Source organism: Bombyx mori, chromosome 8, assembly GCF_030269925.1.
Source record: "Bombyx mori chromosome 8, ASM3026992v2".
Lineage (NCBI taxonomy): Eukaryota > Metazoa > Arthropoda > Insecta > Lepidoptera > Bombycidae > Bombyx > Bombyx mori.
The window spans coordinates 14126957-14154208 of NC_085114.1; the positions used below are offsets into that span (position 1 = coordinate 14126957).

At 36.3% G+C, this 27252-nt stretch overlaps 3 protein-coding genes across 5 annotated transcripts in view; 2 read left to right on the top strand and 1 right to left on the bottom strand.

Moving 5' to 3' along the window:
* Positions 1-5739, top strand: part of LOC101736354 (formin-like protein) — a 105045-nt gene extending 99306 nt beyond the window's left edge. Inside the window, exon 17 of one of the 2 annotated variants that reach the window (XM_004923592.5) lies at positions 1348-5739. In XM_004923592.5, coding sequence (XP_004923649.1) covers positions 1348-1560 — 213 coding nt within the window. In that variant the 3' untranslated portion in view covers positions 1561-5739. The remainder of the gene's footprint in view (positions 1-1347) is intronic. The other variant, XM_021346275.3, reaches the window with a different exon arrangement.
* LOC101736474 (phosphopantothenoylcysteine decarboxylase) lies at positions 5728-9457 on the bottom strand. 2 transcript variants are annotated; one of them, XR_009973734.1, is made up of 4 exons: positions 9086-9457; positions 8640-8843; positions 6798-8172; positions 5728-6142 (listed from the first exon to the last, which is right to left on the bottom strand). XR_009973734.1 is itself a non-coding variant. In XM_004923593.5 (3 exons), the coding sequence occupies exons 1-3, from the start codon at positions 9206-9208 to the stop codon at positions 7900-7902; spliced, it is 600 nt and encodes a 199-aa protein (XP_004923650.1). In that variant the 5' UTR covers positions 9209-9431; the 3' UTR covers positions 5728-7899. The 2 variants fall into 2 exon arrangements, 1 of the variants encoding a protein (XP_004923650.1); XM_004923593.5 differs by having other exon boundaries at positions 5728-8172; positions 9086-9431.
* Positions 9458-10754: 1297 nt separating this feature from the next.
* Positions 10755-27252, top strand: part of LOC101736611 (GATOR1 complex protein NPRL2) — a 78644-nt gene continuing 62146 nt past the window's right edge. Inside the window, exons 1-4 of the mRNA XM_004923594.4 lie at positions 10755-11195; positions 15762-15918; positions 17970-18096; positions 25981-26117. Coding sequence (XP_004923651.2) covers positions 10996-11195; positions 15762-15918; positions 17970-18096; positions 25981-26117 — 621 coding nt within the window. The 5' untranslated portion in view covers positions 10755-10995. The remainder of the gene's footprint in view (positions 11196-15761; positions 15919-17969; positions 18097-25980; positions 26118-27252) is intronic.

Consider the following 27252-nt stretch of genomic DNA (forward strand, 5'->3'; position numbering starts at 1 on the left):
ACTATACTGAGACCTTAGAACTTATATCTCAAGGTGGGTGGCGCATTTACTTTGTACATGTGTATCCAGTAACCAGTAACCACTTAACAGCAGGTCAGCTGTGAGCTCGTCCACCCATCTAAGCCATAAAAAATAAGTACATTAAAACGAATCAATCGTCTCGAAACATGAATTCATGGATACACGAACCATATCTGCGATTTTATATCTCCAATCCTAATAAACAATGTCTCTTATTTAGAAATAAACTTCACTGTCCCCGAGAAATGTCTTTTTGGAACTGGGGTATTGAAACGCGTTTACTATTGTCACTTAATACATTTCAATAATGCACAATTCTGTAAATTTGTACTTTTGCATGGCTTTTTTTTAAATATAGAAAATTCGTTTCTTTGTGGCTTAAATTTTCGTGTAGTTTATATAGTTATCGACGCTTGAAAGGTAAACGTGACTAAGCGACAATAACTGCTTTATACATAAATGATGGGCAATAACCATATTCGATGCGCAAAAAAAATAATATTTCTAGGTCTATTAAAATCATTTCAATCCTACAGCTAGATTCGTTAAAATAGATTTTTTTTCAGGTATTTCAACTTTAAATTAGTTTTAATATAGTAGTAATTAGTGTAAGGTTCACGCATTGTCGCTTAGTCACGTTTGCCTTTCAAGCGTCGATATATATTGTATGTATATCTATAGTTATAATTGGAGTTGATGTGATTTTATTTTGCTAACGCGTTTGTGGCCTGACCGTCTCATGAGATTCATGAGGTCTCTAGTGAGGTTCGACAATGGTGCCACTACGTTTTTCGTATTACTCTCTAATAAGTCAACCAGCAATGCATTCTAAATTATTTTTGGCATACATTGCTGGTCTACCAAAGCAAATTAAAACATTATCTTGCTATGCAAAACTAAAATCTAAAATGCCAGTTAATTAATTTTTTTAAATATTTTTTTCAATGTCAGCTTGGTAATCTTATTTTATTTGAATATTTGTATTGTGCTGTTTTCTATTTTCTTACCTTGACATAAGAGTAGTTGAATATGTAAGATGCTGAATCTAAAACTTTCTATTTAACTGTAAACGATAATTATAATTTTGGTAAATCAAGCTAGCCAAAGTACTTTTCTAGCAAATTCACAAATAAAATTGTATCCTATAATGTATATATGTATGTCATTGAATTGGCTTTACTTTATTCTTAACAGTAATTGCGTGAAGATATTTAGGAACTAGTATTATTTTCCGAATTAAGATATAATTTAATCTGGTGTCACATAGTGATCATATTTTTAACATTTTTTTTAAACATATTTATATTAGTATTTACCGCCCTACAGGATGCTGTAATCAACGAATTAAAAACGAAATCACAAGCCGTCGGCGAAAAGAAGCTGCTTCACCAGGACGAAGTGTACAACGGAGCTTTAGAGGACATATTGCACGGACTCCGGAGCGAACCGTACAGACGAGCTGACGCCGTTCGGCGCTCGCATCGCCGCCGCATCAACTCGCACCGACTCTCTAAAGGACTCGACGAACTGGACGTATGATACGAGCCCCCCTCCAGCCAACCGCTGGACTCGCACGTACTAAACGCCGTCAGGTTGATCAACGCGCGCAGCAACGACAGCACGCAATGTAAAAAACGCAAAGATCTCGAAATGGTGCACAAAAAACATTCGATCGCGATTTACAATATCGAGGACGACGTCGGTGATTTTTCTACTAATATGGTAGATTCTGTCCACGCTGGCAACACGGCGCGGCGGTCGCGGTCCTCGTACCGAGTGGCGCCCAGCGACTGCGAGGTAGAGGAGCGCTGCGAACTCATCAAATCCACTTACGAAGTTATCTCGAAGTACACCCGAGCTATGTTCGACAAACAACACGAAACCGTAGTTTGAGCGATGCGCCCGCAATTTTTTATTCCTATTTTAAAACTGCCTCAAAAGTCTGAGCACGTAAATCGTATTCGATTGAACGGAGAGTGTGACCAGACCAAAAAGAGAATAGTGCAAAATACGTACGTAACCTTTTGAGATTTGATACGCCCATTTCCATTCCAAACCACGCGTTAGACAGCGATCAGTATTTTGCTACAAAAAACTTTACACACGTTTTTTAAATTAATTTACGAAGCTTAGCTTAGCTTAGTATTTAAAAAACCGGAGTTTTGTTCATCAGACATGGCGTGGATGAGCAGAATCCAGATAAAAATCTAATTAGTAAAAAAAATACAAGAATAGTTCGTAGTGGAAAATGGAAAATCGATATGGCTTTAGTCTGTCGGCTCTAAACACTTAATTTATTAGGCAATATAACTGTTATCAACATATTACGCACATACATAGGTATAATGTCACTTATGCGATTCTTATCAAAACTGAATAGAGTTTGAGAAAATCCATTTTGTAATAGCTATTATTGAAATGTTTAGTTCTATATAGTTACAACGGCTTCACGGCAGAAATAGGCAGGGTGGTGGTACCTACCCGTCCGGACACGCAAGAGGTCCTACCACTACTAAACTGAAACTATACTGAGAACTTATATCTCAAGGTCGTTGGCGCATTTACATTGTAGATGTCTATGGGCTCCAGTAACCATTTAACACCAGGTGGGCTGTGAGCTCTCCACCCATCTAAGCAATAAAAAAAGTTAGCTTTTTATAATAACGTTCAAAGTTGTAGTTTAAATATTATCATTTTATTTTATCATTTATTTTCTTTAGTCGAGAAGAACTATGTAATTTTATTAAGATGTTGAATTTTCCAAACGCTTCTCATGAAAAATTGCATAATTTGCATAAGTGATGTTATAGCACCGTATGTGCGATAAGTGATAATATTTGTTGGTATCATCAAAGGAAAACCACCCACTGTATCGCCATGATGTCTTATGTATCCACAAAATGTGGTCTACCCCAAGAGATTCCAGTTTGAACACTATATTAAAAGACAATATAAGCTCTGAATATCTGAACTGCCAATGCTCCATGTTTCGATGGCAAAATGACGGTATGTTAGTCCCGCTAGAATAATGGCCTTTATAGACGCACAGTTTCTACCACAAATTATAGAAGTTTTTCGGGAAAACGTGTTTTTTATATTATATAATAGAATAATATTTAACGGTGTCTCTAAATATATTGCAATACGTTTTTTACATTTATATTATAGTACAATAATAAATATAATATTAACTTTTAAATTAGATGCGTCGTTGGTTTCATGGGCGGAAACCGGTTGAGTCCAAAGAGAAAGATTAAGCGATTATTAACATCTTTCTACATTGCAGCGTAAGGTCGACAATTTTGATTCAATTATATCGGAATTAAATTACCGTAAATTTCCGCCTATGTACTTAATCGCCTTATATAAAATATATTATATACATTTATCGAATTTTCGTAATAAAATTTATTTGTGATAGATGAGTTTTATATAATATATGTATGTTAGTGCATATTGAGAATTGGGAAACGTAATTTATATGCGTAATGATATCGCTGCTTCTGTTGAGTTAATGCAATTAAATGAATGAATAAAATTCAATTAGGAGGTTCCCATTAATTATGTGAGCGGTGATTCTGTAAATTTAGGCTGCCTCTCCCTACCCCTACCCTAGTTTTTGAGCTCGCGTAGTTAATGAATTCTTCCTGAGTACATGACACCATCCTAGTTGCGAGCAGGGTAAACTATACAATATATGGCACTCTAATATTAAAATGTAATAATATATCGAATTAATTATATTATTTCCATGGTAAATTAAATATCTAATGGCTGGAAATCTTTTGCTACCCCATTTACGGCACTTTATGAACAAACCACAAAAAACCGTTTGTCATGAAAATTTAAAAAATGCGCGCGATGTTGCCAAGAAATTAAAATATTTTGCCAAAATTTTTATTACTAAATTGGTCGCAGTTCTACACTGAAGTTTTAAATACATTATTAATCGCTGGAAGAGTGCCTATAATAGTATTGTTTACCCTATGTACGGTTTTATACTTTTTTACCGGTCCATACGCAAAAAGCCGTGCAAAATGTTGAGCTAAACAAATTATGAAGTGCATTTTTTTTACACATACATATTTTCTACGAATTATTTATTGTATTATTATTTCATTGTGTGTACTGGTTATATAAAAATTAATATTTTTCATTAAGTTTTCAATACGAATTGTTTATATGAGTTATTTAAGTATTTACCTAGAAAAAAAATTTAGGAATTATTTGCGGAATATTTTCCCGTTCTAGACATAAGTTTGCACAAATATCTAAGCATTTATTTTTATTATTTAGCATTTAATCTTTGTTCATATTATGTCAACATTGTAGATTTGTTTGTAATGATCTGAAACCTCGGATAATTTTGTGTAAATAATACATATGTTTTTTTTTAATGAATATCTGGAAGCCGTGTCAAATTTAAAATAAATCCATCCAATTGTAAATACAGTAATTACTCTCAACAGATAACAACACCTTAGATTTTTTCGAGCTAGTAACACAAAATATCGACTGCCTTTAAATAAAGTAATTTTAAATTTGACACCTTTTTCTTAAACGTTATTACATTTTCAATACGTAAATTGTGTGTAATTATTGTTTTTTTTTTTTTAAATATAACATCAATTAATGAACAGTTAATAGGTATTTTAGATAAAGAGGGCTCTAATTGACTGGGTTTATTTAAATTCATATACCTGAAAAAGTTATTCATTTAATTAAGTTTCATTAATAAACTAAGGAAATTAATATATCTAAAAGTTTAAGGAAGGGATTCGTTGGTGTCACCATGATACATTCAGACGCGCCTAACTGAAAAAAAAAAAGTTAATCTGAGATTCGTTTCACAAAATGTATTGGTGCTTTTATTTTCAATGATCTTTTGTATAACCTTTTTTGCAATCTCATGCTAATCGATTATTTTTAATATCGATTCACGTAAAATTTATTTTCGGCCAACACTAATCGTATCTGTAATTATAGAAAAAAATACGTTTAGAAATACTTAATTTTATACAGAATATAAGGCAATGGATTCGTAATGTTTATTATTTAACCGCAGTACCGGTCCTGTATTGATAATTTAGAAACGAACACACAAAAGTAAAGGTTATCATTTTGTATAGTTATTTGTATGTGCTGCGTGTATCTGAGATTTACTCGATTGAGCGCTGATTTTTCAAGGCATTAAGTAAATTGTAATCCGACCGATTATAATTCATGCAATTATTATCATTTTATTCATGTAAATTTATTTCTTTTATTTGAGTCGTCTATTATCAAAGGTGGCAAATCTGTGCATTTGGACAAAAAATGTTATTGATACGTCAATACAGATTGATTTGAATATAATCGTCTCCTTCAAAGAATACGGTTCAAAACCTGCATTAAATAAAGTATTAACTTAACCTGTTATTTATCTAAGATGTCGTTCAGAAGAGTTTTGTGACTGCCAATGGAATACAAAGTCAATAATTCGTTTTTCTGATTTACCAATAATTGTCCAAAAGTCACATTGCCGGCTTTGATAATAGTCGACTCATTTGTTCACATAGTATCCCTTCCTTTTTCTGGAATGTTTTATCTCTCTATAATTATGTCCATTGAAAAATCAGTCTTCGAACAATTAAGGGTTTCACTCGCATGTACGCTAGCTTTAGTAGATACAGTATTCAGTGATGAAATAAACGATCATACGATAAATAATATAAAAAAGTTATTTTATTTCAAATATATCACAATAAAATTTTAAATAAACTTAATAAAGTAATATAAACACTGTACTAACTTTTCATTTGAAATTTTATCTAAATAATAATGTTAATTTTTCTAGTAATGTTTCGTGAAACGGATCTCTCGTCACGCAAGAAACCCCGAAGCTTTATTATTGTGCGTATGGGCAGACGAGCTGACGCCCCATATAGTTTTAAGCGGTTATCAGAACCTGTAGAAACCACATTTGACGTGAGGTCAAAATGTGAGTCGTACACCAGCTCAAACCAGAACGCACGAGGGTAACTATAGGTACTTGAGACCTTAGAACTTATATCTCAAGGTGGGTGGCGCATTTACGCTGTAGATGTCTATGGGGTCCAGTAACCACTTAACACCAGGTGGGCTGCAAGCGTCAAACCATGTAAGCAATAAAAAAATGAAAAATAAAAAAAAACTGTACGTCAAGCACGAAAATCTATCGAATTCGTAATGTAAATTTATCGAGTCCTCGATAAGAAAACGCGTCATTACATTATATAGTAGTAGGTACTCGATAGCCAGCCAGCCTTCGAAATTTACGTTACCGTATGTCAAAACAATTTTCGTGCTCTCGATTATAAGTTTTCAGATTCGAGAACGTGACAACTCAATTGCGAAACGAAAGTAAATTCATTCGTGCCGCTGAAATTAATTATTTTTACGGCCGGTAGGGGCGCTGTTTTAATCCTATATACACTTTATCTCGATAGCGATACGAATACTTTTTCGATAGTCATTCGTGCTCACTCTTTTTTAGTACCTCTAAGATGACTAGAAGCGTTAGCGCAAAACTTACTTTAATAACCATCTCAATAATTCATTAATACGATATTAAATGTATGCCATATATGCAGTCATATTGACTTTTTTTATTTTATTGATCAGATGGGTTGACGAGCTCACAGCCCACTTGGTGTTAAGTGGTTACTGGAGCCCATAGACATCCACAACGTAAATGCGCCACCCACCTTGAGATATAAGTTCTAAGGTCTCAAGTATAGTTACAACGGCTGCGCCACCCTTCAAACCGAAACGCATTACTGCTTCATGGTGGAAATAGACAGGGTGGGTGGTACCTACCCGCGCGGACTCACAAAAGGTCTTATCACCAGTAAACTGCAACTGACTACATACATTTGACTTAAAGAAAATATGTCAATTTTAAGACATTTGTTTAACTATGTAAATAACAAGAAGAACATCAAATAAAATTGTATATAACAACTAAAGATTAGAAAGTATTTTATCGAAGACATAACCAATCGAATTGCAATATGCCCGAGACTAGCACTGGTTGTGTCAATAAATGAAAATACTTAAACAAAGTTAAACGTAATGAATGCACTCATAGACATTTTGCAGTTCTTGCATCAAAACAAAAAATATAACATTACATCGCGACTACCATTATAGACTAATGTGGAGATGATAAAAAAAAAAAATTCAAATTAAAAACAACTCAAGACCTGAGAAGCAACAGAGTCAACGGGCATTTTAGTGTCATTCACATTTAAATAAATATGTTATGCTTTTCTGCATATCAGATAATTATATCCTTGAAACACTTTACTCAATTTTATCTCAGACATTCTATATAAAAATTCCAAATCAGTCATCATTACACGGAGAGCAATTACCAACACTTTTAAATTTTCATTGATGTACAATTTTTTAAAACAGACTATTATCTCGGAGAATCATTAATACTTTTAAATTTGTATGTTATAGGAACTACTTACTTTTTCTGGAAATTAAAACAAGAGTTGAACTCATCTTTGCCCAAATTACTAATTTTTAGATCTAGATTTATTTAGATATTTTAAGATCTAAATCATATATTCAGGTCTTAATATATGTATGTATAAGTGTGTAATAAACTCAACGGTTTTCAAATTATCTGCATCACAGTTATAGCATTCTGCTGACGTTGACAATCATTTATTCAATTGTACTACCAATGCCAAATTTTTACATCGGCTGTTGGTCACAGTGATGGAAAAAGTATGCTGTGTTTTAACAGTGCATTTACAAAAAAAACTTTTCCAAATTGACTTCACAACGACATTTGTATTAAAAATATATAAACAAGGATCAGTTACAAAAGCAGATACCAATATTTACTTATTGTGTTCTATTCATTTTCATATCAGCTATTAATTTGATTTTTTCAACAATTGCCTCTACTTCTGCCATGGCACCTACACCGGTGTCACCGCACATCAAAGTTTTAGTTATGGGTGGTATTTGAATAAAACCCCAGGCTCGTAGTGTAGAAATGTGAGTGGCTGTGATTGGATGGTCCCACATTCTAGTATTCATAGCTGGACAAAATAGCAGAGGTTTGGAGAAGTTCCATGCTCTTACTGTACATGTGACTAAATTATCACACATGCCCTGAAACATATTATTATGTAGAGTTTTATTAACTGTTCTGGCAATACTCGATAATAAATCATCTAAAGGAAATATCAAACAACTGAGTTTTTGACCTCAGGTCCCAGAGTGGGTGGTGACGTTCACACTATGAGGTCTACGGGTTAACATAACCACTCAATTCTAGGTGGCTGTACCATGATATCCAGCGATAGAGAAATAGCCAAAACCATTACTTTTTTACATGCTTTATTGCACTATCTTGGTATATGCCAGAAATATTCATTGGAGGATTTGAGAAATGAAATGGTAACTATACTAAAATACTTGAATGATTTCAGCCTTCAGATGAAATTTTTTGTTCAACACTATTTTTTTTTATACATTAGTACCTACATTATTTGTGATTTTCAAAACTTATTGTATTGTTTGAAAAGTATGCTTTTAATTATCATAAAATTAAAGTCATGAAAACACTATGTACACACCAATGCCACTTTTGCTAATGTATTAGCATCCATTGGTGCTATAACCATTATGTCAGCCCATTTTCCAAGTTCTATATGTAATACTGGATCTCCTCTTCCTTTCCATGTTACCCATTCTGAAGAGTCATCATATCTTAGTACATCCAAGGGCATTTCAGTCCACTCAAAGAAGTGCTTTGCATGTTCTGTTACTATTAGTCGTACCTGTAATTATTACTTAATACTTTTGTAAGAACCAAACTGTTGAGAGAAGTCTGGTGGGGTGAGGGTCATATGACAAGGTGGGTACCATAACTCTACCCATTTCTGCTATGAACACTGTGAAGGATAGTGCTTTCTAGCCTAAAGATTGGGCTAGCCGCAGTGTGATGCCGGTGATCAAACCTCACAGACAGGTACCAATGTTTCTAAAGTTAATTTTGTTTTTTGTTTTACCTTCACTTTACCTTAAAATTATATCGAGTCTCGCTTCGTAACTCCAACACGGATTTTATTAAATTCGGTATCTTTATAGCTGCAACACTTCCAGTAACACCTACTAAAACATTAAATGTAGTATTTTCATCCATTTTAACACTGTAATAAATATTGTCGGTTGCCGAAACTCCGATACTCTTTTTTATAACAATTTGAATAAAACAAAACCAGGAATTAAATTAGGAGCATAAAATTTCATGCTTGCTTGTACAAACTGTCATAGATTAAACACTTAATAGGTAGGTATTTCAGAAACTTAATAATTGCACTTAATATTTGCAATAAAACTGTATTTTTATTATATCAGATTTTAGTGTTTACATTGGTAAAAAGTGTTCTCTAATAATTCTACCATTTACTACACTATGTAAAAAACCCTACCAATTTAAAGATTAAATGTACATTAATTAATAATATTATGTTCTTGTGAATTAAGTTTTTAAATTGAGTCGGCGTGGCCTAAAGAAAAAGGCGCCCGGTGCATTCGTATGTAGCGATGCATCGGTGTTCGAATCCCGCTGACAAGTACCAATTTTTCTAATGAAATACGTACCTACTTAACAAATGTTCACTATTGACTTCCGCGGTGAAGGAATAAAATCGTATAGTAAAAATCAAACCCGCAAAATTTTAATTTGCGTAATTACTGGTGGTAGGACGTGTTGTGAGTTTACATCTACTTTGCAGATGTCTATGGGCTCCGGTGACCACTTAACACCAGGTGGGCCGTGAGCTCGTACACCCACCTAAGTAATAAAAAAAATATGTAAAGCTCATATAGGAGAAATAATAGTCGTATTTTTTTTGCGAATTGTGAACAATCTCATGATCGTTTTGAGGTTAAGTGAAATTTTATAAGTGACAGATTGTATACCATTACTTCATCGACTGTCTTTCCACTCACGTCGTGAAATAAGAGAAAACCTTTACTGAATATAAGGTTTTAATAAGCTAAAATTAACAGTAAAATTTGCTTTGATTACATTAGATACATTGACAAATAACGAATAAAACAGATTGACAATGACGTCAACTTATGGCTGATAATTTCAACTAAGAAGTTTACATGACGTTGTTTCTTCACTGCTGAGGGTCCTGACCATCATGTTAGGACAGGATTTTATTTTATGTTATGTGTTTCCAGCGTTTCCGATTATTGGTCTCGTGAAGGGCTTCGTGGATTTCTAGTGGTGCGGATTTGATCGAACGAACCACCTTGTCGCAGTCTCTTTCCCTCGATCTTCCCTGTCGCAAAAAGTCTAAGTCTAAGTCTTTAAGCTATCAGGTGTTTTCCGAGCAATATGATCGAAGTACTCGAGTGCACGGCGATGGCAAGTATATACACTCTTGTCTTGATCTTGAGTTATTCTATTGGTTCTTTTCGTTGTCCAAGATATTCGGAGCATTCTCCTCCAGCACATTTCAAAAGCTTCTGCGCATTTGCGATCAGTTGCTTTAAGGGTCCAGGTATCCGCTCCGTATAAAAAAATGAAAATTGATCGAACGTAAAACCTGAGAAAAAAAAAATTCCGTAATACTATCGCAAGCTTTTTTTGAAGATTTTGGTAGCATATTTTTTTTAGGCAACATATAATTTGACATTTATAACGTCAATGAAGTAATCTGAAATAACCCCAACCAATTCATAGATTATGTAGGTAATAGGTATACATACATATATAAAGTAAAATCCAACCAATAAGAAAATAGTCTGATTCGATTCGCGGTGAGGAGTAGATTGTGTTTACTCTTCTTTATTTACTCTTTATTTACGTTTCTAAAATCGTGTTAATGTGTCAAATTAATTAGTGAATCTTTTCGTTAGAACCTGGCTTGTAAGAAATTAGGTATGTCTTAATCAAGTGTTAGTGTGTGCAAAATGGATGGGAATATGAAATATTACGAAGGATGTGGCCAAGAAGGGCCCATTCGTTGTATATTCCTGTGTGAATTTCACCCCACCGCTGGACCCAAAATAACTTGCCAAGTGCCAGAAAATTACATTTCGAAAGATATTTTCGATACTGTCAGCCACTACATCATACCGAAGGTTCAACTTCAGCGATGCACCCTAACAGTGTAAGTTTTAAATATAAAAAACCCGCGAAAAACAAACGCCTTTCAAATGGCTTTAAACTTGTGTATTTCTGTAAATAGAAATAATTGCATTAATAAATGATTAACTAATATAAAATAATATTATGTATACATAATATAATTATTCAAATATATTTAATATTTTTATATTAATTCTAATTTATATTTTCATTCAAAATAATTAGTGAATCTTTTCGTATATTTAACATACTAAACATCTCAGAAGCGAGTTTTTTGAAACGATTCCAATAAGAAAATTAATAAATAGTCATCTAAAATATTCACGACGTTTTATGATAGAGACTTAAATAATTCTAAAAAACATATAATAAAAAATATATAAACAGGTAATAACTACCTAATGCAAATGCGAACCTAAAACAGAATACTAATAAGTTGTTAAAATGATTTTGATGCTAATGAATTTACAAATATTATAATAAAGATTTTTATTTATTAAATCATTAGTTGTTTTGTATAAATAGATTTATTCTTTTATTTTTAAGATAAAACGTGTTATCAAATCATAGCAATATTAAAACCAGTATAATAAGTCTGAAAGCAAGTTCATTGCACTGTCTTTGTTAATGCACCCGATAGCTTTTTGTAAAGAAATATTTAGAAGGCCAAGAGTGGCATAGGCTTTCATTCTCAAACCACAGGTTCAATTATTATTTAAAAAAATAAAAGTTCAATAAACACCAAATAACTTGGCAATGGGAAGGATTTAATATAATAATAAGATAGTAAACAACATTTTCGCTCGGACCAATCAATTTAAGATACATCATACTACTTAGATGGCATAAATAATAACTATACTTGAGACCTTAGAACTTATATCTAAAGGTGGATGGCGCATTTACGTTGTGGTTGTCTATGGGCTCTGGTAACCACTTAACACCAGGTGGGCTGTGAGCTTGTCCACCCATCTAAGCAATAAAAAAATAAAAAAAAATCCTCGCATGCTTTTTGAAGCCTAATTTTATAATGTATCTTGAAACAGTAACATTATAAATGCTTGTTCTTGACAACCAAACAGACTTACAGGGACAGCCGATGCTAAATGCACCTTATGTAAATATCCCGCTGATTTGAATGTTTGATACCAACAAAACTTGCCCACAGAACCCATTCTAGTTTTTCTGCAATAATTGTCCCAATATGGTACCAATTATACATTATTCCTATAAAAAAGTTTCTTTCGATACAGTCCGTGAATAAACAGTGCAATTGAGAGTAGTTGATTACCACCGGAAGTTCACCCTACAAGACAATGCAAAGAAATTGGACAGCCTCAAATGTACCTGTCCCATGTAAATACATAAAACCCTGAAATAAAATTTTACACAATGAAGTCATCCATAGTACCTTTAAACTACCCTTAATATTGACTTTAAATATTTACATTAATTTTAATATTGCGAAGTCGTGGTGGCCTAAAGGATAAGACGTCCGGTGAATTCGTAGCGATGCAACGATGTTCGAATCCCGCACCAATTTTTCTAATGAAATACGTATTTAACAATTGTTCACGATTGACTTCCACGGTGAAGGAATAACATCGTGTAATAAAAATCAAACCCGCAAAATTATAATTTGCGTAATTACTGGTGGTAGGACCTCTTGTGAGTCCGCACGGGTAGGTACCACCGCCCCGCCTATTTCTGCCGTGAAGCAGTAATGCGTTTCGGTTTGAAGGGTGGGGCAGCCGTTGTAACTATACTGAGACCTTAGAACTTGTATCTCAAGGTGTGTGGCGCATTTACGCTGTAGATGTCTATGGGTTCCAGTAACCACTTAACACCAGGTGGGCTGGTGAGCTCGTCCACACATCTCTGCAATAAAAAAAAATGTAATTATATTTTAATTTTTTGAATAATTCACATGCTGTGCAGATAAGAGCCGAGCGGAAATTAACAAAATAATTTATCATCATATAAAAACATCTGCTATTCAAATAACCTTCACAAACATCAAAAGCCTGTGAAAGAATCTATTTAAAAATACGTGAAGCAAAAACTTTGTATCCCTTTTTACGAAAATTGCGCGGACGGAGGAGTATGAAATTTTCCATACTTATAGAGAATATAGAGAAGAAGTGCACAATGCTAATATTTTTTTTTAATAATGCATAAAAGATACATTAAATCAATAAAGAAAACATTACACACACTACATACCATGTATTTGACGCACACACGCATGCATACTATTTATTGTCAAACTTTTGTTCTTGACGTCTGTGGTCAAATTGAGAATAGATTAAATATTGATTGTCTTTATTAATATTTTTTTATAGAAGTATAAAATACAATCATAATAGTGTACAAACTTACAATTCCAATTACAGTCGAATTTCGACTACTGCGGGACCTCTAGTTAAATTAAATTTACTTATTCGTTTCTATTTAAGTTACACAATCTTAATACCACGTACATTAGAGGTATAATGCGACTTTTTTTTTATTGCCCTTATAGGCAGACGAGCATACGTCCCACCTGATGGTGGGTGGTTACCGTCGCCCATGGAATTCAGCAAAGCCAGGGGCAGAGCCAAGCCGCCGCCTACCGACTTTTTGATAAACCCAATCATTTTAGGGCTCACAGTTGTGTGCCTCCATCCTGTGACCTATTCTTCAGCGTCGAATCAGGCATACATTTCGACCTGAAATAATAGAATAGTCATCATACAATAACGTTGAGATTTTGAACCTATATCTTAAGATGGGGGGTGTTATTCACGGTGTCATAACTATAAGCAAGGGTGACCACTTAGCATCATCATAATCTCTTCGGTTTTCGTGAGCCTTAGATTTACATATTACGGTTGAAGTCGTCGTGGCCTAAAGGATAAGACGTCGTGTGCATTCGTATCTAGCGATGCACCGGTGTTCGAATCCCACAGGCGGGTACCAATTTTTCTAATGAAACACGTACTTAACAAATGCTCACGATTGACTTCCACGTGAAGGAATAAAAAATCAAACTCGCAATTGCGTAATTTGCGTAATTACTGGTGGTAGGACCTCTTGTGAGTCTGAACGGGTAGCTACCACCGCCCTGCCTCTTTCTGCCGTGAAGCAATAATGCGTTTCGGTTTGAAGAGTAGGGCAGCCGTTGTAACTATACCTACCTGAGACCTTAGAACTTATGTCTCAAGGTGGGTGGCGCATTTGCGTTGTAGATGTCTATGGGGTCTAGTAACTACTTAACACCAGGTGGGCTGTGAGCTCATCCACCCATATAAAGCAATTAAAAAAAAAAACTACCCGTCACCATCAGCTGCTCAAGGTTGTGACCGTCCTATCGAGCAATGTGTCCAAAACTGCTCAGTACCAACTTAAAAGAACGCGATTACTTCAATGGAGAAATAGATCCTAGTTGACTCACACCGAATAGACTATACGAGTAACGTTTATGGGGCCAAAGGTACTTCTGATGTGTTAACCGGATAAGCTATTATCATCAGTCATCATCAACATTACAGATGCTTCCGTCGGTATAAAGGGTTATTTACAGTAGGTAAAGTGGGCTGGTTGATGAAAAAAAATCATATTTTAACAAATTTTTCTAAACAGATGTTCACGATTATCCCTTCACAGTGGAAATCGTATCGGCTGAACTAAAGAGTATTACTACTTTATAATGCTCACTGCTTACAATCTATACTTCTATACTAATATTATAAAGATTAAAGATTTGTTATTATAAAAATGTTATTGTTATTATAAAGATGAAAGATTAGTACTAGCAAGTTCGCCAGGCTGCGTGAGCTGAGCTGAGTTAGCCCCGTGAGCTCGATTACACATTCCGTGAACCTAGTATAACCCTTCGAGGTTACTAGAATAGGTAGACATAAAAAAGCCTATCTATTTCGACCATAACCAATGTCGACCACTGTCATAATATGCTCACCCGCTACCGGACCAGCAGAGTAGAGTCATTCTCATTAACTGGCATCACTGTGTTCATCCGTGTATTCCAATCATAGTGGACTTTTTGGTAGGAACGCGAGGAGTGAAGTTGTCTGATTTGTTTTATTTTGTCTATTTAGTGTTTCTTCAGGTTTAAACGTGTAATAACGGTGATTTAATAACTGTTTAATATCTGTGAAAGTGCACAAATGTGGGAAAATGAAACAAAGCCGCTGGACATAATTTCTCGGGATCCTCCAAAAAGTCCACTGTATAAATCTCAGTAAATGACCACCATTTTACTGAGATTATATTTCATCCCATATCATCTCATTTAATTTCATCCCAGTTGATTAATGTCTCAAATTAATCATCTTCACTTCACTTCACTCCATATTATCATTTTTCATAAAAATAAAAATATAAATTAAAATAAGACATGACTTAGAGGTCTTAGTTACCAGGTCATAAAATCCCTAATAAGATAACCAATCATAGTCGTCGCATATACTAATGCTATTGAGGGTGAAACTGTGAAGTCCACTTCATCAATATGCCCTCTGCATCGTAAGTCAACATTAGTTAGGCAGTTCTAATATTCATAAAGACTGATAAATGAACCTTCTTTCAGGACCCTTCTCGGTTCGAAGATCCTGGGTTTCCCAGTGAGGATCGACAATAAGAAGTACGCCCGCAACGCGTATTATTTTAATCTTTGCTTCGTGTGCGACGCGTGGGCCAGGACTGTTCACCTTGAGCCCTTAGTCAAAAAACTCACAGAGTATCTAGTAAGTATGGTATTGTTTCTTTGTCGCAATTAGATCACGTCATCTCGGATCCTCCCGATCTATTAACGGTGCTTTTAGGTACTGCAAGTACCGGTCATCGTTCTCGTCAAACTTGTCGCTTGCGGCGAAGGGTTCGGCGAGTAAATTGACCTAGAGACACAGCCCACTGAGTTTCTCATCGCGTCTTCTCAGTGGGTCGCATTTCCGATCCGGTGGTAGATTCTGCTCTTGTTAGGGCTAGTGTTAGCTACCTCGTCAGGTTAGAGCCCCGTGCGCTCACCTACTAGTTCGGTAAATCTAGTATAACCCCTCGAAATTACTAGAATAGGTAGAAAAAAAAGAATTGAGATTCGCTAAGATCGTTAACAGCGGAAATTTTCAAAATCAAGGACTTCAAGTCTTAATGTTGGCGACGAGTTTAATGCCAATTTAAATAAAACACGACTATTAGGACGTAAAAAGAGAACGTACAGAGAAATGTCAAATTATATTGATCTCATAAAAGATAAAAACGAAATTCGGCTAAAATTATAGAGTTCACTTTTTTTTTTTTTTTTTTTATTGCCTCTGTAGGCAGACGAGCATACGGCCCACCTGATGGTGAGTGGTTACCGTCGCCCATAGACTTCAGCAATGCCAGGGGCAGAGCCAAGCCGCAGCCTAGAAATTATTACCAGTTACCAGCTACCAGAACTTATTACCAGTTTTCAGTAAATGTTACGATCATAAATTTTGTTATTGCTTTCATGGGTTAACGAACTCACGGCCCATCTGGTGTTAAGTGGTTACCGGTGCCCATAGAAATCAACAAAGTAGTGCCGCCATCTTAAGACTTGAGTTCTAAGGTTTTAAAGTATACAATAGCCACCCCGCTCTTAAACCCGAAACGCATTATTGCTTCACGGCAGAAATAGGTAGGGCGGCGGTACCAACACTGTGGGCTTGCCAGTAATAATAATTTTTTGATATATAGCTATGTTAAAAATTAACGTCCCTATTGACAAAATTTAAAGTAGAAACAAAATAAATAATAATAAATATTTACTAACGATCACGCCACGTTAACTGGTCCCGTGATAAGTTCGTAAAGAACTTGTGTTACAGGTACCAGATAACGGAAATAAATGTAAGATTTTTATTATACACATACATATATTTAATATACATCCATAACCTTGGAAAATACATTTATATTTATCATACAAATATCTTCCCTTGGCGGGATTCGAACCCGCGACCCCCTTATGTAGTGACCATGTCACTTACCACTACACCAGATGGCCGTAAAAATAAAAAGATATATATTATTATTTTCTTCATAATAAAAAGCAAAACAAACTAGCAACGGACAAAGAGTCGCTTGTATTAATACTGTGTATAACATTGACCCGATTTGAGTGGCTCATCACAGATTCAAAAATAGGTACCGAAAACGTTTATAAAATTTAAACATATTATTGAATATTTTTCATCTTAAGCGAGAGAAGTACGCAAAATTGGCCAAGCCCACTTTTATGTGCTTATTCTAAAGCTTTGAGTCGGCAGCTTTATGTTTAAAGCGCGATAACAGCACTTATGTGGGGAGTGCTCTGAGGAATTGTTTGAGATGATCCCCTCACCTGCTTTTTATCATCGCACTTCCCGCCATCGGAGCAGAGTTCATCCATATAATCTGGAACCGCTGCGTTCATCGACAGTGCGTTTCCAGAGGTCTTTTTTTGCCACGTACCATCCGGCTATGGAATGAGCTCCCCTCCACGGTGTTTCCCGAGCGCTATGACATGTCCTTCTTCAAAGGAGGCTTGTGGAGAGTATTAAGCGTTAGGCAGCGGCTTGGCTCTGCCGCTGGCATTGCTGAACTCCATGGGCGACGATAACCACTCACCATCAGGGGGGCCGTATGCTCGTCTGCCTACAAGGGCAATAAAAAAAAAACTTTATCTTGTCCATTCTTGTCACTCCACACATCCATCTCAACATTCGCATCTCTGCCGCATGCACTGTTGCACGTACAACACAATCGATATGTTTAATGTTATGTTTGTCCGTAGCTATCGATGGAGTTGGAGTCAGAGTGGTTGTCGAAGCAGTCGACGTCTGGTGACGCGAAGGACCTCGGCTGTCTGATGCGGCAGGTCATGCAGGACATCAACTGCAGGAGAATGTGCACGCTGACCGGTGAGTCCTAAATGTGCTCATCACATATGGTCAAGATCGCAAATCACTTCGGTTCGCTTCAGGTGATCCATTCGCCTTCATTTAGTTTTTTTTTTTCCTACCTAGCTGAGAGCCTTGAGAGGCTATTTCAGCGTAACCTCAACTAGTAGGTGAGCTCACGGGGCTCAAACCTGACGACGTTGCTAACACGAACCCTAGCAAGAGCAGTGCTTAGCTGAATCTACCACCGGATCGGAAACGCGACCCACTGAGAAGATCCGGCGAGAAACTCAGTGGGCTTCATTTTGAATAAGCTTTAATTAGCTTCAGACGTATGTATGTTTGTAACGGAATCTTTATGTCATTATTATTAGGGAGTCCAAATATAAATATTAGCCTATCCATTAAGTACATGTATTTTCTACATGGATACCAAGTTTCAAGTCAATCGGATGCATGGTTCAGTAGTTAAAACGGAACATCCGTAAAAACCACTGTAGATTTATATGTTAGTGTAGATACGACATGTCTACAATTTTCCAGAACATTTCCGATGGTACTAGATTTTTTCCTGTTATTTCTGCTATTTGACGACAGATAGCGGTTTTCGCACCTACATAACAGTATGAAACTTTTTTTTTAAATCGTCGATAAAATATTCCATACATAAAATATACAAAATATTCAAAATTGTCGCAATAAAATTTGACCGGGTTATGCTGGTAACCTTATAACGTAATATGAAAACAAAATAAAAATGTAAATAAAAAAAACATACAAAGTCATCAATAAAAAAATTTTTAATCGCGCATGATCCTACTCTATTGTACATTCACAAAAATACATTGTTTGAATAACAATATTATTGTAGACTTCAAAGATATTCTTAACAAAGCTCATTTCAAAAGCTTCCGCAACAATAGCTTATTTTTATAGCCTTCCAATGAATCCTAGTAACTTCTCAATGGGTCTCGTTAAATTGAAATTAGCTAAATTGCTAAATTTCCGTTGGGTACTAATGCCAGGCCAAACGGATATTTTCAAAACCGCGAGTCAACGTGTGATTATATTTTTTTATTTTTTTTTATTGCTTAGATGGGTGGACGAGCTCATAGCCCACCTGGTGTTAAGTGGTTACTGGAGCCCATAGACATCTACATCGTAAATGCGCCACCCACCTTGAGATATAAGTTCATAGAACTTCTCAAGTATAGTTACAACGGTTGCCCCGCCCTTCAAACCGAAACGCATTATTGCTTCACGCCAGAAATAGGCGGGGCGGTGGTACCTACCCGTGTTGTAGGACCTCACAAGAGGTAATTACGCATTAGAGTAATTGTGCAAATTATAAATTTGCGGGTTTGATTTTTATCACACGATGTTATTCCTTCACCGTGGAAGTCAATCGTGAACATTTGTTAGGTACGTACGTTCATTATGCCGCGTCTAAAGTCTAGAGCTACCGATTTTAATGTAATACATGCAAATCAGTTTATTAAAATCCCACGCACGTACGAATAGTGCACAACTGCCCACATCACCGAACCGGTATTAATAAACATAACGATTTAATATATTGAAGATAATGTCCTATATAATCTAGGCAAAGAAGATAATGTCGTTCTGTTGCTATGGTCCACTGTTGCGAACGGCTTCACTTGACTAATACGAAATGCGTGGAGCTGTGTAGTCGAACGTGCGATTAATAGATATTGTCTGACATTCTGATTATTTTAAGTGCGTGCCAATAAACTATACTAATATTATCTATATATTAATACGTGAAGCAAAAACTTTGTATCCATTTTAACGAAAATTGCGCGGACGGAGGAGTATGAAATTTTCCACACTTATAGAGAATATAGAGAAGAAGTGCAATATTTTTTTTAAATAATGCATAAAAGATACATTAAATCAATAAAGAAAACATTACACACACTACATACCATGTATTTGACGACCACACGCATTCATACTATTTATTGTCAAACTTTTGTTCTTGACGTCTGTGGTCAAATTGAGAATAGATTAAATATTGTTTGTCTTTATTAATATTTTTTATAGTGTAGCCCGAAATTTGTGATTATAGAAGTATAAAATACAATCATAATAGTTTACAAACTTATTATACAATTCCAATTAATTATAGTCGAATTTCGACTTCTATTAACAGTGAATAATAATGTTAATTTTAAATGCCCAGCGAAGTGGACGAGTATGGCTAGTACCATATAAATGTGATATTTGCGATTAGATCAAATATAAGCCGAGACCGCGCGATATCGCTGGACCAGTGGCTCTCAACCTTTTTGTCTCATACACCAGAACCTATGCTTATACAGTTTGACATCAGCTTGTATCGCGCCGGTGACATTCTCAAGGTTTTTTTTTTTTTTTATTGCCCATGTAGGCAGACGAGCATACGGCCCACCTGATGGTGCGTGGTTACCGTTGCCCATGGACTTCAGCAATGCCAGGGGCAGAGCCAAGCCGCTGCCTACAAATCTCTATGCATATAATTAGTTCCAACAAAAGATTTGATAATACGCAGAATCTAACCTACCCAAAAAAAAGCTACGCCACAGTAAGATTTGTAACTTGACAGTGTTACCGCTTAGTAACTTTGTCCAACATTAGCGCTATAATTAAACTCGCTAAAATTGACACCACCAAGACGTAACGCACACAATTAGCGACCCGTATCTAATATATCGGGCCTTGGCAAAGTTTAAACTCACTACACCGATCTAAGCTATTAACCGGCGCTTAGTACGCGTTTTTTATTTATGGTGGGTGGACGAGCTCACAGCACTCCTGGTGTTAAGTGGTTACTGGAGCCCATAGACATCTACAACGTAAATGCGCCACCAACCCTGAGATATAAGTTCTTAGGTCTCAGTATAGTTATAACGGCTACCCCACCCTTCAAACTGAAACGCATTACTGCTTCACGCAGAAATAGGCAGGGCGGTGGTACCGACCCGTGCGGTCTCACAAGAGGTCCTACCACCAGTTATTTTAAATATCTAGATTACGAATTTTAGCATTATTCAGTGGAATATTTTCGCGCGTCGCTATGCATTAGTGGTACTATGTGGAACGTTCAAGTAAGTGCTCCCATAGACACAGCCCACTGAGTTTCTCGCCGGATCTTCTCAGTGGGTCGCGTTTCCGATCCGGTGGTAGATTCTGCGAAGTACTGCTCTTGCTAGGACCAGTGTTAGCAACACTCCGGTTTGAGCCCCGTGAGCTCACCTACACGTTAGGGCGAAGCTGAAATAGCCTCTCAAGGCTATCAGCATAAGTAAAAAAAAACATGTGTGCAATTCACACGTGGTAGAAGTGAAACCTTCGAAAATTAAAATACAATTATCCTAAATGTCTTAAGTATATGTAAAATTTTGCCATTAGTAAATAATTGTAAATCATCTTTTATATTATGAGGTGTGTGAATTGATATTTTAACTTCACGTATAATGTGTTCTATCTCATTCTCTCGCCGTCTGAATCCTATACATTTAACGGCCGCCTGGTGTAGTAGTAAGTGACATGGTCACTACACAAGGGGGCCGCGGGTTCGAATCCCGCCAAGGGAGGATATTTGTATGATAAATATAAAAATGTCTTTTCCAGGGTTATGGATTTATATTAAATATATGTATGTGTATAATAAAAATCTTACATTTATTTCCGTTATCTGATACCTGTAACACAAGTTCTTTACGAACTTATCACGGGACCAGTTAACGTGGCGTGATTGTTAGTAAATATTTATTTATGTGTTTGTGTCTCTATGGACTTATTTTTTCGTTTCATCGAGTTTGAAATCACAACGATTCTAAAGAAGTTACACTTCAAAAAAAAAGGCAAGTGCCAAAATCATGTCTTAGTGGGTTCAATTCGATGGGCATAAATGACGTGCAAACACCGAGAAGACGAAAGCACATTGTGTAGCTTGTAATAAATTTTTATTTTTGTCCACGTAATCCGGCAAAATTCCGCGTTATTTTAGTTCCCGTATCGCCGTAAGAATGAGCTAAATTTAAAGCAGTCCCAACAAAACAATGTCAATTCCAAAATCCACATTCCAAATTACTGTTCTAAAGTCGTCTAGGATCCCTTCGCGTTTGAAGACCGGGATAGCTTTTGTTCAGTAAAATTTATAGTTAACTTGTCCCTAGATATATGTTGTGACGTACATATATAATCCCAATAGACACTGAGTTTTACTGGTGGTAGGACCTCTTGTGAGTCCGCACGGGTAGGTACCACCACCCTGCCTAGTTCTACCGTGAAGCAGTAATGCGTTTCGGTTTGAAGGGTGGGGTAGTCGTTGTAACTATACTGAGAACTTAGAACTTATATCTCAAGGTGGGTGGCGCATTTACGTTGTAGATGTCTATGGGCTCCAGTAACCACTTAACACCAGGTGGGCTGTGAGCTCCTCCAACCATCTAAGCAATAAAAAAAAAGCTCGTCTGTCTAATCAATACTAATAATACTAATTAATAATAAACGCGCGTTTTAACCGATTCGTGTGAATGAGCCCTTAGCAAGAACGAAACTTTGTTATATTTATGCTTCGTAACACATCAGTTGGCCGATAATGTTCGAGTCGAATCTTCTCTATTATCTCGCGTGTTCGCGTCTTGTAAAATGTTTGCCAGTTATTACACATCGTTGTGTACGCTATATTATAATTACTATGCATATTTACATGCAAGAATGAGGAAATAATGTCAGTTTTTATTTATTTATTTGAAAATAGTCGAACATTAGTTTCCATCTTTGCTTTTTGGTTTGGTTAATTGCCTTTCGTGATCTTCTCAGTGGGTCGCGTTTCCGATCCGGTGGTAAATTCTGCGAAGCACGGTTCTTGCTAGTGTTCGTGTTAGCAACAACGTCAGGTTTGAGCCCCGGGAGCTCACCTACTCGCCCGGCTACGCTGATATGGTCTCTCAAGACCATCAGCTTAGGTAGGAAAAAAAAACCTTTCGTTTAGTACCTAAATAGGGGGCAAAATTTTGAGGCGGACAGAAGTCTGCATCACATCTTCCCAACCCCACCTTCCTGTTCAGACCATTCTGGATCGTTTTCGTGTTTTATAGAACTATTTTAAAACATAATTTACGAATCTCCTGTGGTATAAAGATAAGATGTTTACTGGATTACGTGTCGATGAACTTTCATAAACAATATACTGATATAGGCGAATGCTGGCTTAGACTATATCGCATAGAGTGGGGGTTTATGCCCTAACTTGGTAGACGTAGCCAACATTGCGAATGCTGGCATAGGCTATATCGCATAGAGTGGGGGTCTATGCCCTAACTTGGTAGACGTAGCCAACATTGCGAATGCTGGCATAGGCTATATCGCATAGAGTGGGGGTCTATGCCCTAGCTTGGTAGATGTAGCCAACATTACGAATGCTGGCATAGGCTATATCGCATAGAGTGGGGGTCTATGCCCTAGCTTGGTAGATGTAGCCAACATTGCGAATGCTGGCATAGGCTATATCGCATAGAGTGGGGGTCTATGCCCTAACTTGGTAGATATAGCCAACATTATGATGTTGGCAAATGCGTTGGCGAATTGCACGTGCAAATTCCACGCACGTCTGCGTGTTAGATTGACTTCGACTTAACGTTTCACGTTATTCAAGGAGTTTTAGCCGTTTCGACTCCAACAAACTAGAGATCCAATTATTCTATATTATTATATTATATTATGAATTCCAATTATAAATTACTATGATTTAAAAAAAATTAGAGTAGATTGTGTTATTTTACGGTTTAATCTCGCGTGTTTTATTGTCATCTATATATTAATACGTGAAGCAAAAACTTTGTACCCCTTTTTACGAAAATTGCGCGGATGGAGGAATATGAAATTTCCCACACTTATAGAGAAGGAGTGCACAATGCTAATATTTTTTTTAAACAATGCATAAAAAATACATTAAATAAAAAAATAAAACATTACACACACTGCCATCTATTTGACCCACACCCATATGTATATATACTCTTTATGCTCTTTGTTTATTATCAAACTTTAGTTAATGCTTAAAGTCTGTGGTCAAATTGAAAATAGGTTAATATTGTTTATCTTTAATATTATTTGTCTATACCGTACCTTTTGGCGAAATCTGTGATTATACAAGTATAATAATAGTCTTTGACAACCATAATAATGTTCCAACTTATAATTTCAATTAATTATAGTCGAATTTCGACTATTGCGGGACCACTAGCTATTTTAATTTTCCTCATAATTTATTTTATCATAATACAAACGTTTAACATTGTTTGTGCGGTAAACAAAAGCAGTTCTTGAAGTAACAGCTTACAGTAATAGAATTACAAAAAAGAAAAACATAATTCAACTATGTTATGTAATGTTTTTCGTGATACCTATGCAACAAAGTTATTATTACATTATCATAGTTATGTTACAGCGTTATCTAATCAATGATAACAAGCTTATCGACTGAGATTACAATGTTATGTTGTGTATATTAAGGTTTATAATAGATTCGTTTATCTATTTTCTACAGATTCTATGTAATGAGCTGATTTTCGATAGAGATTAAGTACAACAGATGAAACAAACTTCAGATGTTATTTTTATTTTTTTATACACTTAATGTAATGAATGAAATGAAATGCGTTTATTTCAGGCAACTTAAGCCCATAAAATTTCACATACAATTACATAACATCTAAATCAAAATACAATAAAATTAAAATTACAATTTATCAGAATGACTAAAAACAAAAAACAAACAAAAATGAAACCAAATCAAATGAACCCGAATCAAAATAATAGTTAGTAAAGTAATAATTTACATTGGCGGACTTAATGCCTCAAGGTAGTGCAGAGTTAATTATGCATTCAATTATTAATTAATTGCCGCCGTCAAAAACGAACAGCACTGCGTCTAATGAAAATACGAAAAAACAGAAGTCTAATAATGAGCAAGATGCTTTTAATGGTGATGAATAAACACGTACCTAATTAACCCGCTGAGCTTCTCGCCGGATCTTCTCAGTGGGTCGCGATTCCGATTCGGTAGTAGATTCAGCTTTTTTTTTGCCTGAGCTGATGATAGCCTTGAGAGGTTATTTCAGCGTAATCTTAACTAGTAGGTGAGATCACGGGGCTCAAACCGGAGTAATGCTAATACTGACCCTAGCAAGAGCAGTGCTTCGCAGTGCCCCGCCTATTTCTGCCGTGAAGTAGGTACTAATGCGTTTCGGTTTGAAGGGTCGGGCAGCCGTTGTAACTATACTTGAGACCTTAGAACTTATATCTCAAGGTGGGTGGCGCATTTACGTTGTAGATGTCTTTGGGCTCCAGTAACCACTTAACACCAGGTGGGCCGTGAGCTCGTCCACCCATCTAAGCAATAAATAAAATAAAAAAGAATAACTAAAAAACTACCGGTCAAATCTCGATAAAAAAATAACTGGGACAACGTGAGAAACACCAGTTTAAAAAAATCCCATCAAAATCGATTCACTTATAAAAAAGTTCCGAAGTAATCATGCCTATAAAAAATATCTTTTGTTGTATTACATACATATATGTATATATTTACTAACAATCACGCCACGTTAACTGGTACCGTGCTAAGTTCGTAAAGAACTTGTGTTACAGGTACCAGATAACGGAAATTAATGTAAGATTTTTATTATACATATACATATGCATATATGTATATAATATACATCCATAACCCTGGAAAAAACATTTTATATTTATCATACAAATATCTTCCCTTGGTGGGATTCGAACCCGCGACCCCCTTGTGTAGTGACCATGTCACTTACCACTACACCAGACGGCCGTTACAATCATAAAATGTATGTCTCTTATTTCTCTCTTATTTCTGTTGAACAGTTGGTACGACAACGACCCACCTGACCGTGGTCCGGGTGAACAGCGATCCGGCTCCCGTTAAAGATCACCAGGTCCCGGTCTTCTTGTACAGCAGACGGTCTTTTGTGACGGACCAATGGGACCTCACCACTAATCAGGTACGCCTTCTAGTTCGTACATGAATACCGCCTTTTTTTTTCCTTCCTAAGCTGATAGCCTTGCAGCAGCGTAACCTTAACTAGTAGGTGAGCTCACGGGGATCAAACCGGAGTGTTGCTAGCACTGACCCTAGCAAGAGCAGTGCTTCGCAGAATTTACCACGAGATCGCAAACGCGACCCACTGAGAAGATCCGGCGAGAAACTCAGTGGGCTGTGTCTATGGGTGAATTCGCTCGTCGAGCCCTTCGTCGCAAGCGACGGGTTCGACGAGGACGGAGGACGGTGCTTGTGGTTACTAAAAGCACCGTTAATGGATCGGAAGGAAAGAATACCGCATGTCGTGCTTAACGAATTATTTACTTAAAGCTAAAGGACGAACCGTGGACGAACCCATACTAACAATGCCACGCAATTCAGGCTAAGGTAATTGGAGATTTAGTTTGTAGAAGGATATCTCAGCGTTCGGGCAAATAGTTGAGGGGGGTTCCTTTCTAATTCAGAACCGACAATTATCAATTGGAAATGATGATCTCAGTGTGCTAAGTGCGAGGTTTTTAACGTTCACGATAACGTAAAAGTTAACTCAAATTTGTATGGAGTCGGAATGTTTGCCTCCGTTTGCCGCTAGGGGCGCTGTTCCGATTGCATACAAATTAGAGTTAACTTTTACGCTATCGAAACGTTAAAAAACTCGCACTAAGCACACTCGATACTGTAGGCTCCAATGGAGATTAAATCTGCGAGTGAGAGAGGAGTGTTAGTCGACATAGGGAGATGGAATCCTCCATTTTTTTATTGCCCTTTTGGGCAAACGAGCTTGCGACCCACCTGGTGAGTGTTTACCGCCGTTGCCTACCGCTAAGACAGTCTCATCTCAAACAATCTTTCACGAATATTTACGTGGCTTGTTCCTATGCTTATCTGCATATCACGCTTGTTTGAATCAGTGGTTCTCAAACTTATTTTGTCTACTGCCCACTTTGAGACTATTTATGACTATTTTTTAGCGCCCTCATTTTTTCTACCTACTAAACCACTAAAAACCACTATAGCGAGAGCTCAATCGGTATCTAAGAGTCCTCCTAGATGAAATTACTAATCGCCTCCCAAGGCTCTACACTACGCCCCCATTT